Source organism: Hetaerina americana, unplaced genomic scaffold (assembly GCF_022747635.1).
Source record: "Hetaerina americana unplaced genomic scaffold, ioHetAmer1.1.p SCAF_10, whole genome shotgun sequence".
NCBI classification, from domain to species: domain Eukaryota; kingdom Metazoa; phylum Arthropoda; class Insecta; order Odonata; family Calopterygidae; genus Hetaerina; species Hetaerina americana.
In genome coordinates this window covers 29,789,384-29,807,297 of record NW_027286070.1, presented here as the reverse complement: position 1 = coordinate 29,807,297, position 17,914 = coordinate 29,789,384, and the positions used below count along the sequence as shown (strand labels likewise).

The 17,914-nt window shown below is 39.2% G+C and overlaps 1 protein-coding gene across 1 annotated transcript in view; it reads left to right on the top strand.

The window, feature by feature from the left end:
* Positions 1-17,569, top strand: part of chm (lysine acetyltransferase chameau) — a 290,705-nt gene extending 273,136 nt beyond the window's left edge. Inside the window, exons 9-11 of the mRNA XM_071598473.1 lie at positions 4,666-4,812; positions 7,208-7,332; positions 15,137-17,569. Of these exons, the coding sequence (XP_071454574.1) occupies positions 4,666-4,812; positions 7,208-7,332; positions 15,137-15,253 (389 nt within the window). The 3' untranslated portion in view covers positions 15,254-17,569. The remainder of the gene's footprint in view (positions 1-4,665; positions 4,813-7,207; positions 7,333-15,136) is intronic.
* Positions 17,570-17,914: the final 345 nt, after the last annotated feature.

The following is a 17,914-nucleotide window of genomic DNA, read 5'->3' as shown; positions in this document are numbered from 1 at the left end:
CAAAATATTCTAAAGTAATTTTGAGTGCTTTCATTTCTATTAAATTTCAATAGGTCTAAAAGCTCATTTCTAGAGCGATTACGTATAATCGTTCCTTGTAAATCCTGTGTGAGAAACGAGAAGATTTTGGGCGTTTTTAAAAGATGATCTTGAAAAGGCACCAAAAGAAGTTTTAAGAGAGAAATAAAAAGGCAATACTAAGACTTGATGATGTGCAAGCAAGTGTGGCCATTGTTTCTGCTTAACGTTCCGATCAGGTATATGTATATATATATATATATATATATATATATATATATATATATATATATATATATATATATATATATATATATAACAACATTTTTAAACGGCTTAAAAGTGATGCATTCAAACTTTCCTAAATTATGTAAAAAACTATATTCTTATATTTCTTGTTGAACATATAGTATGTTGAAGAAATTTCTCGGGGCATTTCCAAAATCGGATCACATTACGCCTTATGTATCCCCCACGAATTTCCAAGCAATTATTAATGTCCTTTATTTCGCACGCCTGTGTTATGGACGTTGTCAGTGAGCATCATCATCCATACAGCCACGTCGGAATTTTTATCAGCCAGTATATAGAATCAACGTATTGGTTCTAATTACACTGTGCTCACATTTTGGTATAATAAATAAAATTGACGGGATTTATCTATTAGCAGGTTTAGAAACTTATTCTTACTAAGAACTACTGCAGGTTACTATTCTTATCTTTTCTGACTCGTTTCCTGCAACGTAGGCAACATGTCTGTTCTGTAATTCGCACGATATTTCCGTGTTATTTCGTTTCAAAAAAAAACTCTTGATTTATTTACCGCATGAGATTGATGCCGGTAGTCTGAAAACAACCCGAAAAGGTGGGAAGTCTTTAAATTAATAAATGGAAAAGTGCGAATTACGTGTTTTTCGGAGATTATGATTTGATGGAAGAAGAAGATGACGGTGATTTAAAGTGTAGGGTAGTGTTCTGGAACTCTGTTAATGGTAGTAGACCGGATGACGTTCGAGAATAATTTTAATTGCCGGTCTTATTAGGAAATTGCTGCTTTCAAGTAAAATTTAACGTGCTGCGAATTTTTTTCCAGTATAAAAATAGAATACATGTATTTTTAATGCCTACTTCCTTACATACACATTCACACGATTCTGCTGCAATCTTCTTAACAGCAGGGTACAAGGAATAGCTTAGAAGATGATGTGAGAGCATGCTGACTGTTTGCTGTGTTTATAAATTCATTCTGTATTTAGAAATAAGGTGGCGTTAATGTTTTTACGCTAACTCCTTTGGTGGCCAAATTTTCTAAATAAGTAGTGGCACGTTCCATCAAACAAAATAGAGTGACGCTAAGTAATGGGGAATGGTGAAGGCATATGTTCGATTTGAAAAGAGTTTCCGAGGAATCATAATAAGGATGAAACCTAAGAAGTGGTGAAGTATGAAAAATATATCTGAGTCAGATAATGAGTAGAATGGAAATAAATTCCAAGAAACTGCGGGAGATTCCGCGACAGTAACTTTTGACTGAGTCATCCGCTAAATTTTCATTGCAAAGCAAACATTTCGGAGTGTAAAAATCATTCTCCTTGACTGGGATTCGAGCCCGGGTCCATACGCAGGCGAATTATTTTTACTCTGAAATCGCTGCAGTGAAAATGAATTAATCGATGGAGACGGCATGCAATCCTGAATGAATTATCTAATCCCTGGAACTATGGTTTTACCAATTTTTCCGGATATGTGGTAGCATGAAATTGAGTGTCGTACCAATATTTTCCCTCCCCTCCGCTGAGCCACTTCCGAACCCACCGGAGAATCCACATTTTCATCCCAGTCGGGTCTCTGATTACTTTCTTCTCCACCCCAAAAACATGCCCTTATATAAGAGTCTAAGACTCTTTAGTTGCTTATTAATTTCATAAAATGTGTAATATTTCCCCGAAAGCCTTTAAAAACGACGGCCATGCTCACCTCATAAACCAAGTAGGATAAAACACGTGCGAGCATGTGGGCCTAAGAAAAATAATGTATTGTATAGGACCGGGGAAACCTATTCCATAATATTATCCTGAAATTAAAATCCTAATCGATCTCTGGATTTGTATTTTTTTTAACGATTTATGGCATAACCATTTGGCAGTTTTTTTTCTCTCATTTAGTTTATAGTACCTTGTTTAGCATGCTTTGCCACTCTTCCCCATCGCTGCCATCGGATTTTTTAATAATAGTAGATGAATACTACCCGTTGATATGTGAGGTTTTAATTCCAGTATCCATTTGTTCTAATCCAAAATGGAAATTTTGTGCGGGAAAAAAATCAGCATGCCTTGTCCTTTTACTCGCTAAATCCCTAGTCCGGGCGTATCGTGCGGGGTAATATAATATTGCGCCTCTTATCTTTCCTTTTCCTCAGTATTCGCCAGCGAAGCCCCGTTGACGCAAATTGCTGCATTACTCTTGAGCTCCACACGCCCCACTTACGGTTCACACTATCTTAATAGCAGAAAACACGCCGTAATCTTAACAGGGCACTATTTCCGTTTCCTAGAAACACGGGTAGACGCCTTCGCACCTCCACCCAACTCGTGCCCATCCCTCCACCCTGAAAATAACCTCACTTTCATCCCAAGTGCTCGTCCCGCTTCGGCTCATTAAGCCATAACCGCCCGCCTTTGGCTCAAACAAGCGACCGCTGACATTGACCTATTCGTGCTCCCGCCTCCTTTCGGACGGGAATGGGTCGTGCGAGCGAGTGACTCAGCATCGCAACAAATGCCACGGGTGCGGCGCAAGGTGGCACGGCATTGCGCACCATTGTTGAAATTAAGCCGAGGGGCTGGATTTCACATTCCTGGAGTTCGAACCCGGAGTCATTTGATGAGTTTCAGTGGGCCGTCAGGGTTTTGCCCGAGTTAAGCCGGGTAAATTTAAATTTTAAATGTGCTAATGGATTATTTCATGTATTTGAGTTTGTTTTCGTTTGTTTAATGTTGTGGGAAAGTGATAACTTGATTGTATAATGAATTAGAACGCATCGACTTGTTTCGGATACATGTTTGTCTTCGTATCCTTATCGTTAATGAATAAATGTTGTATTTGTTAATGACCTGGTTGTGTCATGCATCTGCTTCAAGCATGCGTTAATTCCGCGAATACTATATACGCCTGAGAGGCCAGCTCTCCATCTCAGCTAGTCTTCTTAAGAAATTCAACTTATTCTGGCCTCGAATGCACATTCTTCTCCCCGTAAGCCATATAAGAAATCATTTTTAATGTCTATTGGCTATTTAAGCACATGTATTCATTTGAGTTACAAACAATAAAGTAGTATTTCTTTAGATGTTCTTTTTTTTATATTTGAGTTGCGGGGCATAATGATATATAATTTTTTATAGCATGACACACTTCCCCTTGATTAATTGTATTCGCCCTGTATATTTTGCGGTACCGACAGTTGTCTCTCCGGTACCGGATTCATTTATAGGTGATAATTTTTCGGATAAAACTATCCATCCGTTATTGGAATACATATTCAGGATGTTCACCTAAACAAACAGTTTTTTTTATAGTTTATCGTATGCGTTGAAATTACAATTAGAAAGTTACTTATCTTAGTTTTTAATTTAATTGCCAACCTTGTTCCGGCACCTACCGAGTCATCTTCCCATAAGAATGCCACGACATGCACTCGTGCGTTGATGTTTTGCGATTCAAACCAATGATTTAAAATGCACTGGGCAATCTTATGTGCGCCGCTTTAGTTACAAGGTTCGCGGTGATAATCTACCTTATAAATCTTCAGTGAAGGGGAAAGGAAGAAATAGAGGTTCGTAGGGTAAACACCTAATATTACCCCCGCCCTTCTTGTACTCACATACCACAGTGAAAGTGAGATGAAACAACTTTTTGTCCAGTAATATTTTAGCCCTAATGAGTCCAAATTCTTGGTATATAATTATTATGCATTCGCTTTAGTGAAAGGTTGCTGAATGAGTCAATGTTTTTTGCATTCATTCCATTTTGGATTGATATTTTGGTTATATTTGCCACTACGGTATGGTTGTTAACTTAATTGAGATATCGATTGACTGCCTTAGTTATATGATAAGCGATTGTGTCTGCTTTTAATGAGTGGTTCTATACAGAATTTTTGACCTATTTCCGTCTTCATTGTGTATTATTTCATAAATTACCTCATAAAATTCTCAATTTTATTATTCATTGTAATTATTATATCGCTAAGAGTCGCATATTCACGCACACCTATTAATATCATTTTATAATTCATTGTCATTATTTATTGTTAAGAGTTTCATGTTCTCACACACGTGTGTGTGTGTGTGTTATGTCCCGTGTTTGTCCTTCATGCTTTATGTATTCCTATCCCTTTTCCTAATATCTATATCAATATGAATAAATAAATATATGTATTTTATATACGAAGTTCTGGTATTTTAGGCTTCATATCATCTAATCTTGTGTGTTTATATTTGTATTTAACAGAGTAAAATACTCTTTTTAAATGTTAATTAAAATCCATAATGTAATCCTTAGAGTTCTTTTCCCCTCCTCGGCTTCAAAGTGTTCTTTTGTGTTCATTATGCAGTAGTTTTTTTTGACCGAATTCCCTTTTCTTCGTAGGCTACCTATTGACGCGAACGGAGGGGAAGATCGGTTCGCCGGAGAAGCCGCTCTCGGACTTAGGACTCATCTCGTACCGCAGCTACTGGAAAGACGTCCTCCTCGAGTACCTGTGTAACTTCGGTGGGAAGGAACTCTCCGTCAAAGGTACACCGTCCACTCACACATTCCCATCTCCCATTGTTGTTCCAAGTGCACTCGCCTCAGCTGAATTGTGAGAGTGACCCGAGTGGAGGGAGAATGAAGGCATTTTTGTTCTTCAGTTCTTCTCTGGCAGAACTTTGCATTACCACGGAGCAGATGTGAATCTTCGGTAGTGGATGGGGAACCTATGGAATGTTTTTAATATATTTTCTGCACTTGATATCAATACTTTTTGGTCTGAAATGTTTAGTATGTGCTCTTTCTAATCTGAAAAGAATGATTTATTTCTTAACAAATGTGGGTGTTCTGTCATAGACAGCCGCGGTGTTTCTGTTCAATTCTGCTTAGCTTTCGTCATGCTCCGCCGCTTTCGTCGTCTTCCTTCGACTTTGGAACCATTTTGCTCCTGTTCCAGGGAGCATTTTCAGATTGAAATGCATTCCATTAAGTTAGACACCGTATTCTAATTAGTGGCCTTGACCCGGAGAACTGAGCTTTAATTGGCCCTTGCTCCCTCCCCCCTAACTGCGGTGGTGAACCGAAATCATTTCGGTATCAAATGAGGGCATTGCTTTCAAGTGCTTAGAGTAAATATGAGCAGTTTTGGTAAAGAACTTGTGTGTTCCAGTTCGACTTACCCGTCGGTATATTCTGTAGTCTTCCTCATTTTTCAATGATCTTTATTGAATCTCATTTTCACCGGATTGCAATAATTTCCATCTCCATGAAATTAATCTTGTTCTTTTTTAGCTATGAATATTTGGGTTTTTCAAACTAGCCCTACGTTCGAGCGTCCCATTCTCAATGAATCTAGACTCCCCTCATCTTCGTTCCTTGGTAAGTTCCTTCCGTGTATTTCTTTTACATTAATATTACCAATAAATTCTCATTCAAGTCTCGCATCTTAATGAACTCAGTTTTCCATCTTTAAAGCCTCTTTGTTAACTTCCAGTTTCCTGTTCTTCGGGATTTTCTCTCTTTCCTTTGGTGTTGTGTTCCGTTTTTCGTATCAAGAACATTCTCACCAGTCGTTTGGGCTCGTGGTTTTTTGTATATTCCTTTCTCTCCCATAGGCTCTCTTCGTCCTTCCCCGCGACTACTGGTGTCAGCTCTCCTACTCGCGAGTTTCTGTCCTGATAATTTCCTTGATTGCCTTCTTCATACTCGTATTTCTTGGCTAATGGTATCTTTTCCTCTCTCCAGATTTTCAATGTTGGTCGCGTGAATATTTCCTCAGATTTTTTTCTAAATGGTTATTTTGTTTCGTCTTTTTCATCATCTTCCTTTCTTGATGCATCTCTATAAGTAATAGGTTATAAATGCTATATTTCCTTGTCTGCCCAGCAATCATACTATCGAATTCGTTTTTAGAGACGTCTTAGAATCGTTTATTCGCATCTTCTCCGACTTGCTTTTTCTCGAGGAATGCGCTCATCTTTCTCCTCAGGTGTTTTGCTTTCTCAATACCAACTGCCCCTTTCTGCTGCTTTCATCTTAGCCGTTTATCATGTTTAGTTTATTCATGATTTTGTAACATTTAGGTCCTCGGGCAAATGTTGATATGCTCGAATTTCAGTTTCTGTAAGACTGGACTTCAGCATAATAGCCGTATAATTACTGTGCCGGAAGTGTCTCATGTCGGGATAATAAAGATACCGCCGTTTTACTGGCTACGCAACTTCACTCTTTTTCCTCTTTCTTTTTTCAACTTAATGTTAACCGCTGGTATCCTCGACTCGTTCTGCGTTTTAATGTTTTTGTATCCGTTGCTGCGAAAATTTTGTTACCCTTATCCATTTGCACGATTTTGTAATTTGTGAGTAAAGTTGGTGTAAAAATTTGGTCTCTTAGCAGTGCCTTGATTTGTCTAAAAATTGCGATTATCATTATAATAAGAGTGTAATCTGGCAGAAATCTTTTGTTTTGAACTTTAAAATTTCATGTGTGCTGACGTTATGACTGAGTGTGAAATGGTAAGAGAAACTAAATTTCATGTAAAATAAGCCAAAAGTTGATAAATTGCACTTGAATTGCCCACTTGCACTTGGGTTTCCTGGTTTGGATATTGACCTGGCGAGTGGGACTCACGGCCGTCGAACCTATAGCGTACAGCGTGGACAAAGCAGCATACAATTTTTTTTCCAAAACGCGAAGACGTTCTTGAATCGGGTAAGTTAATTGATAGCTTGAATCGTCATGCTAATTGCATTTCTTTTAATAACTACTGTGATTAAAACGCCCATTGCTGTCCCTTGGTTATTTGGTTTGGCGAAATGTTTGTCCAGGCCTGCATTTCCCTTGGTGCCTCTGATTGCGTAACGTATTTACATAACAGAGTGTGCACACCACTGCCTCATCGGACTCGATTCTGATTTCTCTCCGCCCTCTTCCTTTGCAGACATCAGCCAGGAGATGGCCATCAACTCGTACGACATAGTGAGCACCCTCCAGGCCCTGGGGATGATGAAGTACTGGAAGGGGAAGCACATCATCTTGAAGAAGCAGGTCCGGGGCCATGGATCGGTACGGCTTCGCCATTTGTCTCCGCCACGCACCACTCTCCTCTCTCTCGTAACATCCGCGTCTCCTCCCCTTGCTTGCTACTCCACATTCGGCCCCTGCCTTATTTTCGGGTGTATCATAAATTCATATGGTTGGTGGATCGAAGCGGGGACGTAACGGTCGCATTTTTCTAAATTTTTTCACTTCATTTGAATTCTTTTTTCTTCAGAGAACTATGGTTTAAGGTCCTTTTGTGAATATTTTTGAATTTATCACGCTCCTTCACTAGGATTCTGTGAACAATTTAAAGGGTTACCATCCATATTGGAATAGGTTTTCGGGAGCGAGTCGGCTGCTATCGTTAAAGTAAATAGTATATCTACCAAAATATGAAAATATTGATAACATACCCTTATCAAACTCCTGGTGATAACGATTCCTTGGCACAGCCGAGGATATCCTAGATGGTCTTATGATAGGCAATAATGTCAATCAAGTCATTGTTTCTTATTACTTGAAGAGCGAAAAATTGTTTAAAATATATTAATGTGTCTCTAAAAACGGAGTTAAGTAAACAGTCTTCGTTCTAGAAACGGAGTGCATTTATTGGTTGCTATCAATCAATATGAATCCAAATTTCTGTTGGATACCCTCGGAAAATTGTTTTCGAACTCGAGCGCATTTCGGCGAACAATTCGTCTAGAATTAACTTATATATATATATATATATATATATATATACACACACACACACATTCATACGTTATACACACACATATATTTCTGCATTTTTTCATGCAAAAGGTCCTCCCCCTTAACCAATGCGTGCGTCATGTTTCTGCTCATACTTCGTTGAAGAAATAATCCCATGTGTAAATGAAAAAAAACTTGATTACATTTTTATCGGTGCTTTTGACTCGTGAAAAAGTCGTCGATTACATGACAGAGGAGTTCGAAGCATGAATCAGTTCTTTCTGGCTGGGATGTCCCACAATGAGTACCTCGAAAGGTAATAAATAGGCACTGATAATAATTAAATTGGCGGTTAAGCCTTTAATGCCAATAAATTGGGGAAATGTGCCAACCCTTTTTTTATAGCTGTGAATGTGAGGTAATTTCTTCCAGATGTATCTGGCCATTTCTCTGAGGAACGGCTAAATTTAGGGCCGAAGCGGAATTTGCTTATCGTTGATAGGAGGGTCAACATCGCAGTCAGTGGCCTTGTGAGTTCATCCTCTATTTGGAACGCTCAGTATGAGCCTCTTTGTTGATTACGTGTTCTTTAGAGTAGGTAAATCGCTGAATTCGTAGTACATTCATGTAATGTAATTTAAAATTTAATGATGCCATTTTATTCTGACATTATTGCCTTAATTACCACTCCTTTCTCAGCTCTCTAAATAGGGTTGATATTTTTTACAATTTTAGAGGTAATACGTATGAATTTTGGCACGATCTGGCAAGTTTGTTTGGGGAAGTTCAGTTCATTATAATTTACTACAATTCATAACATAAGTTCAGGGCCAGCGGTGCAGGTTGTTATAATTTAACAAAGGAGCGCACATAAATAGCATTTTAGGCTGGCCTGACGGCTTTCTAACAATTTTTTAAAATCGTTTATTTTCAATCAATTTACATGAATGTGTGTGCATGCAGGGAAACTTATGATAGATATTAATAGGCTCCAACTGAGTTTCGTGTCATTTCGTAGCCTAAAACCATTGTTAACGGAAACTTATTTCGCTTACTGAGGCTTTGTGTTATTCATATTTTTAACAGGTTTTGCGGTTGTGTTTATTTTTCTTTGCATTACTCTACGAGATTGGGAAAGGTTTTTCATGCACCCAGACATTAATATAGGGATGGAGCAGGCCTGCATTCATTCCTACTAATAATAATTTTTTATTCACTCCGCCCCATTTTCCTATCCATTACTATGGTTACCCAGAGTTCCCTCCTCCGCTGTTTATCACCCTTCCTTAATGTTACTTGTTTATTAAGAACGCTGCAGTAATACTTGTCAACCTTCAAACTCACCTCGCTCAGCGCTAACCTGTCTATACGTACTTAATTTCTCCATCTCCCGTTTTATATTCTCTAATTCCTCCCCTCAACGTCATCCTAATATTCTAAGTGTATATTTTAACAGATTCGCTCCTCTCCTGTGTCTTCTTTTCACTTGCCGCTGTCGACACCATTTTTCCGAGGACTTCGCGTGATGACGACCGCTGAGTTCTTGCCTCCACTGCCGAGCATGAGTGAACCGAGTCCCGCTGTGAACAGGGCGCGTTCTCATTTGTATTTCCCTTGATATTTGTCTGGAATAACTAATTGAGGTTGTTTTCCGTTTCCTTCCTCAATGGTATTTAACGTGGCACTATCGCTGAAATGGCGGCGCCCCTGAGGTCAGACGCCTTTGCAGCCGCCTCTCTGAGGAACAAACACTGCGCTGATTCCCTTTCCTCTGGCTCCAACCCTTTGACCTAACTGGCAAGGGTGATCCCACTATGAACTATTAACATTGCTCCTTTCACACAGCCCTAAGGGCCATTAGAACACAATGCCTTTCATCACTTCAAGGTTGTAGTCCATGGGGGAGGGGTTGCGGCTGTTTAAATTGGAAAAAATTGATGTCGTAGTAGTTTTTCATATCCACCAGCCATATGAACCCTTTCTTGACGATTTCTTGGCTATTTTTGTTCTTTATTTTTTGGAATAAGTTGTTGAAAACATGATCAGCATGTTTGAAAAATCGCTCTCTACTTCTAAATTGCTAATTACCCTGAGTTGTAAGAAGTGCAGGATGCATAATGAATTCACTTATGATAGAGATTCTTCATTTTATCATTAAATACTGTATTTTTGAGTTCAACTCGCCGGGCCTAAAGTTTATGTCGATAAAATTAATTCACATTAGCCATAGCGAAATGAAGATCGAATTTATAAAAAGTAGCCATATCCTCCCGAAAGATTATGGATTTTCCGCGAATGATACTTGATTAGTTCATAATCAAAACAATAAATGAATTGGCTTTCCGTCTGTTTATTATTTGTAAATTTATGGCTTTCCGACTGTTAGCACCAGCAAGATGTAATTACTCGTATAGCAGCCAAGATATAATTCATGTACAGGCAAGCGCTTCACGGTCTGGCTTCGTGCAAAATAATGTCGTTACTTGTCTTCGTGGGCCGAAACTTAGTGTAATATAAGTGAGTAATTTTTATTATGCTCTGATATAGTTATTTTAAGAGTTTGATAATGTAGTAATCGTTTTTGTAGTATAAATGAATTTTTTCTTTCATTTATTTTGCAGTTAAAAGTTCTTGCATTTTTCTCTTCCCTATCTCCATGCGTAGTTCCAGTAGCACGTTCATAATGCATGCCTAGGTCCCATAGCTTTCCCTGCTGTCAAAATGACCTGACATTAGCGTATCGTTTCACTTCTTCTGACGGCGTATGTCTGGTTTGCGCAGCTTTAGTAAGATATATGCTGATCTTAGCGGCATAACAGTCTCTGCCTTGTCAGTTCTCCCGTCACCTTCTCGTAAGAAGGTTGGGTGCGAAATATTATACCTAAGATGGAATTGTGAGAGATGGTTCTTGGCCAAACATTTCAATGAAAGGAACTCAACATCGATGTTGATCTTTTCGTGCTCGATGGAAAATAAAAATATTATTTAGGTTTTTACTGAAGGTTAGACAAACACCTTTTCCAAGTACTCCGTGCTCTCGCTAAATCGTAGTGGTCATACCGTTAATTGTTGTAAAAGAAATTATCATATCGTTTTCATAACGTGTTCGATTAAAAGGCCAGAGATTCACGTGTCAAATTGCAGAACAAATGAAGTAATGCTCATTCAGTGAGTCGACTTTCCTTTTGTATATGAGAGATCTTACTCTTACGCCTTCAATGCTAAATTGCTCTACTGGTAACACGTGTGACCTGAACAATTTGCTTTAGAACCTCATGAGGAGTCCGGCTCGGTGTTTTTTTACGTTATCATAAATCCCTGGTGGATTGCATGTAGTGCCTTAGTTGCAGGACAGCACCTCTTAGGGGTATGACTGACCTTCCATCATAATTCTGGTCGAGTTTCACGTTCATTCGTCATTACAAATCGAATTGAACTCCAGGTAATGGTGATGTCTATTGAAAAAGTTGCTGTAGAAGCGACGCTGTTGGTAATCTTCTATGGAAAGTTAATGTTTAAATTAATAATGCAATAATAATAATTTGTGTTATCTCAGCAGTTATTTATGAACTCTGGATACAGTGAATTTCTATCGTAGATTTCGTATGCATTCCGGACAATCCTGTTTTGATAATTAACATCAACTCACTATGTTTCCGGTTAGTATCGATGTAACTAAGCTGAGTCATCCGCTGTTATGAAATTCTCGCATTTGCAGCATCAAACTATTCCTGACGGAGAAATTTGCGCGTTCTCCCTCTATGGGTCTCACTACTAAATTACACCTGTTAATTCATCTCGAGGTAAGGTGTTGTTCCTTCACGAACGTGGATCGACAGCTTTAGTTGGCCCTATCAGAAGGGTTTTTGCGTTACAGATACCTGTCCGTCATATTTTCCGTTAATTCTGTACCTAAATAGAAGCTATTATATGTTTAGTTATAACATATCACGAATTGAATTATTGATCAATATGTTTATTTAAAATTTTTTGAATACTTGATAAAATCGATCTTTATTATACGGGTTGTTATATCCCATGATTTTGACACTTACTATACTTCAATTGAAAGAGAGGCAATTTGAAAGTAGATTGCGAGATTATTTTGAAAAGTAACTGTTGTGAGCAATGAATTAATTGCATGTTAATTTATAATTATATCTTACTAACCGTTCTTATTTAGTTCTTCCTTCCGCTTCGGCATTAGAGCTCCTCGTTCGCATTTGAACGACATTTCGTCATATGGAATCCCACCCTACTCTCAGAAGCATTGTCCCATATGAGTTTCCATTGTTATTTGGTGTGTGTTGGTGGCAAATGGTGAGTAAGTTATTCACATTATAATTTTTATGATTTTTCTATGTGAGTTGAGTTTTTCCATGTGTGTATTTTCTGTGGAGTACTGCAGTGACGGTGAAGTTCATTTTTGGGATTTCTTGAACACTCTTGGTCGTTTATGTTGTGCATGATCGACAGCTCCACAGTTCGAGGTGAAAGCCATCCAGACCATGCACGATACTACCCCTGACGGTTATTAATAGTCAATGAAGGCGTGAGCGTTGGATGTCAATGCGTCATTCGTAATCCATGAATTCCTTCCTCTATCACAACTATTTGAACTTGTTCCATTGGGATTTGGTCGCACCAACAAGCATCGTAAACATCACTCCGGTTTCCATAACATGAATCGAAAGCTTTTTGGGTTAACCCTAAAATAAAGTATAAATGATTCTAAGCGGACCACGTAATCATTTTGCATAAATGCCTGACTTAACCTGATACCCCGTTCCTTTACCTCGCTTTACATGAATTTACCTCGCTTACCATAAAATATCCTTCGCAAATTTTAAACGTATTTTACCGCCCCATTCTATTGTACCCCTGGCTCCGCACATGTTGATTTCTATCTTAACTATATTGTGTGTTTTTTGACGTCATACCTCCTTGCTTTTACCGTTAATTTTATGATAAAAAATGCTTTTTCTATAATTATAGGTGTAGGGTTATTGCATGCCATCCCCGGGACTCATTAACTCCTCAACTTGAGCTTGCTCTAATTTGTGTTACTGCTACTGTTCACCGTGAGATCACCTTAGTAGGTTAGAAAGGGTGCATGTTAACCGGTGTTTTTGTAAAGTGTCTCTTTGTCCGCATGTGATGAATCGGTTTTCACTGGAAAATTCGACTTTAACTGTTTAATACCAGTACAATTTAATAGTATTCTTTCAGGATTAATCTCGCGGTTATAATTTTGAGCTTGTATTCGTTGTCAGGGATCCTGGGTAGAGGATAACACTGAAATTATGTTAAAAGATTTTGAAAGTGCGATGTGGTTTCAAAGTATTAATATGTGTGTGGGTTTCCATGTAGTCCTTTGGAAGTTTATTCTTCGATCACATTTGTTCGATCAACATGACCTCTAATTGTCAGTTCTTCGAAACAGGAGTCACACCTCAATGAATCTGCAATTAGTTGAATCAGTGTTGTTGAAATCACAATTTTCTCGATGTCACAATTGATTGATGGAAAGTTTACTCATTCACTAATATTAAACATTATACAATACAACAGATCTAAATTATGTGTTTACTTAAATTAGTTGTTACGCTAAATAGAACAATTTAGTTATTAAGTATAAGTAGCCTCTATGTTTTGGCACGAACTCCCCTGCGTCAAGTTTTCAATCTTGCTCAGCAAAATTCATTCTTGGGTTCAAAGTACAATGTCCAGCTCATAAGAAATGATACTGCAATCTTTCATTAAGCTGCTTGTTGCTTTTTACTAGCATTAATCATCATAAAACGGTGGGTAAATTATATGCAATAAGTTTAACATCGTTGGAAAAAATTTTTTGATTCAAACTGCAATGAATAGATGAATGTTTGGGTCGAAGAATTGTTCAGTTGGAAAGCTGAGATCGAGCAACTGTAGTGGAAGTGTATGTTTATGTGATGTGTTTAGTTTTTCGTCCGTTCCTCATGGTGGTTTTACCGAGGTTTGCGTTCTGGAGGCGTATGAGTCCCCCTCGGTTCAATCTACCTGGTGAGCATTCCCTCTTTCACATACGCTGTCGCTCGCTCTCCTTCTCCTATCCACTCTCTTTCCCTCCTCATTTTTTCCTCCCACTTTCCTCTTCTTACATTTTTATCTCTGCCTCGGTGGGTAACTTTTCATGAATTTGAACGTGCCTAAAGGAAAGAAATTAGATGTTTAAATTAATATTGGAATTCATCAGAATCATTGCCTTACTTGTACATGTCATTGTTAAAAGAGGAAGGTTTTTTATGTAATCAATTGTGACTAAATTTTTAACGACGATGTTCATGTACCCTTGTGTCACAAAAGAAGGAACAGTTAAACACCCAATACTGAAAGGTGGAAATTTTTTAACTAAACAGTCATGGCACCGTGTTACAAAAATCAATTTCATCACACCCGTTTCTTTGTGTTGAAAATCATGCCTATGTGGTTCGAACCCATGTGAGAGGAGCAAGAGTCCACGCTTGTATTTTGAATTATTTACGGCTATCAGGAAATTATTTAATTTTCAGTGAAGTTTTGTTGAAGTTTTTATTCATGCCAATTCCGCGAAATTTGCGGAGGAGCATCATATTTGACGATCTTTGCGGGAGAATGGCGTTTTTTTATTCGCTGCGAACTCTGGCTTCTATTTTGACACCTAAAGTTTGTACACCAGTGTTCGTATGGGAAGAATTCAGAAAGCACAAATTATTGTTTTATTCGGTGAAATTTCATTGTTTGCAAAGAGCCATATGTCGTGGTGGGTCGGACCGAACGACGGCCTGGCTGTTGGGAAACAGGATTGTTGTGGCTATTTTGACTCTTGCCCCCTCATCCCTCTCTCTTGCCCGTTTCCTAGTGCTGTGTGCCCCTTGCAGAGCGTGTCTCATGTGGGACAAGTGACGCTCGCTAGTGTATCTATCATACCATCCATCCCTGAATTTTTGTCTCCAGCAAAACTGACGCATTTTCTTTTTCGTCCCGTTCCCTCCCTTCCCCCGCACCCCTCTGCTCTAATGCTCCCCCTCCACTGACCCGTGACCCGCTCCCTCCCTCACCTCCCCCCCACGTTGTCCCCACTCTCCCTCCCTCCCTCCAACGTGAACCGCAGGACGTGATCGAGGAGTACGTGGAGAGGCAGAAGAGGCGTGGCTCCGTGTACAAAGAAATCGACCCGCAGTGCCTCAAGTGGACTCCGTTCGCCAACCCGGCGCCGACACCCGTCTGAGGCCCCCGGTTTCCTCCTCCGCCGCCGCCCCCAGCCCGGCTCCCCCGCCCTGTGCCACGCACCCCATATTCCTTCCTATATAAATAATTCCCATTTTCTGAAAAAAATACAAATGAACCACTCTTTTTTTTCACCAGTGCACGACACCTCGGTAGCGATAGATTTACTGGGACGAATGTTTCCTCGTTTTTTTCTCGCGCCCGAGTCCAATCTAATCATTTTCTAAATTCTCCAACTTACATGTTGCTTTATAGTGTAACGAAGTGAGTGGTATTTCAAATGCATATTGAATTTCATGAAACTTGAGTCTGGTCTCGTTTACATTAGCCAATCGGAAAAACTAACACGGCCGTTTAACTGCCACTCTATTACTAGAAGGGACCTTACATAACTACATATGCATGCTGCCCAATCAATGGGGCTCTGATTTATTAATTTCTAAAACATAAAAAGATATGTTTTTTGTAATTCCGATCATTATGGCACTTTCTGGCTACCGAAAAGAAGTAAGAATGAGATTGTTTGTATCCTAGCTATTCCCTACCTTTCCATTTCCTTCAGCCCCAATTTGAGAAAAAGGGGGAGGATTACCGCATAAATAATTCGGATTGCCTTTTGCGTGGGCTCCTAAATATGTTGAGCCTTAATTTTCGCCCTGCTGTCATCTCGTTGGAAATAATTTTTCTGACCCGGGAACCCACCCGACAACTCCGCTGTCCAACCCTTCTGTCGACCTTTCTCCCTCTGCTTGCTGCCCTGCTGAGAAGGAAGCTCTGATCGTCGAAAAATATCTTTAACGTGGAATTTTCTCCTTCGATTGTGTGTAACTGAGGAGAGAAACTTTTGGATTTGCGTGCTATGGCATGAGGTTGGTACTACAACACACCGGCAACGCACACCAGAAGTAGCCCTGATGGATGTGGGAGGGGTTACGGGTGTCTTCTCTGAAGATATGCTTTTGACGATAACCCAGAGTATACCCTGGGATTCTTTGCAATGAAGAATGGATGTAAAAAATGACAATAATGTTGTCATCACCAAGAGATTTATCGAGATTTGTGTAACTAAACGCAAAGGAATGGACATTACAGAAACGAAATTATATCCCTGGCGCCGCATCAACTTCCCTAATATGATACATCCTTCGTCCCTGCTCCGAAGGTCCTCGGTTCTCTTTATTGTTCTCTTGGGTGATTTCCTAAAATACAACGCGATTGATTGCTTTCCCCGGATACAGCTGGCATAAGTCCTGCTGTGTGTATTTCTCCGCAATCGCAGCTGCTTTTCAAAATTTGTACGTGAGCCTACCCTGCTTACCTTTTCAGCCTTATGACCCCACGGATCTAAACGAGCGGAAATGATTGATCTGTAAGTATCCTCAGGGGTAACTGTCGCGCTCACTCTTTGATCGATTGAATACTCTCCGGTAGGACCAGAATACCAATGCGCAAGGATCCGGATGCCTTTGGTGACTTTGCGGCATGGATGAAGTTCGACTGTTTTTAACGGGACTGGAGTAATGTAGCGTTTTACAGACATTCCATCCGATGCATCAGACATCTCATGGAATCGGTTAATACTTGACTTGTGATGTTCTTTAGGAGTCGCTTGCATAGTCTATGGATGGCATTTTTCAATATGATACTTCTTCAATATCTCTGTGACGATTATTACTCTAAACATGTTGAGTTCGTTTATTGCTAGTTTTTTAAAAGCCTAAATATTGACAATGACCATGGTGTTATGCTCTGGCTTTATCTAAGTATAACCCTAAGAATGCCCTCCTATTCAGATGTGGTTATTTTACGGTTAGGGATATGTCTATCTTTCATTGTATTCATTGTCATTATTATGTTATTCTTATGAAGCGTACACACTTAATGATAATCTAATAATAGCGTCTTAAGGCCCTGATTTCATAATATTTGTATTGTAATGCATCTTTTTTTTGGACAAGAGAACTTCAGATTCCAAATCTCATGTTATGCTGCTTTAACTGCCTTAGTTATAATTAATTTTAAACCTTCTCCAGTGTTTTATAAACTGAGTCTTATCATGTCCGGTCATGGCATTCATTTGCGTTAAAATTCAAATGATGTGTTTGAATTCCAATAATTGTTCATATTTAAATGGCCCGTATTTAATTATTTACTCACCTTCTTACTCAATTGAGTCTCACTTGCCGAGGAAAAAGACCTCGTTTCATATGGATATGTGCATCTACTTGGTAAAATACACACTTATTGTGAAGAGAATTTTTGTACGAGTGTGTTCTGCATTTCATTTTGGATGGATAATAAAAGTTTTTTCTTTGCAGATGCAGCAGTTATTTTTAAGTGCATGGTTTTTTTTTAAAAATGTATCGGGAAATTTTTGGGGGAAAATTGATTTATTTCCGATACTGCGGTAATACCTCAAAATTCTTTAAAGTACATCCCTTGAACGGCGACACACTTATGACAGTTGCTTTTCTGCGGCACGAAGACTTCCTGGTTGGCGACTCCGGAAGGTCCTTAGGGTACGCGTGCAAACCTCTTTCACGGCACTTACGTTCCATGGTGGTGTCCTTTGAGGGAGGATTTCACTTTTGGGAATAGGAAATGGTCTGCTGGTGCCAAGTCGGGACTGAAAGGGGGGTGGGGATCTTCTTCAACGCGCTGC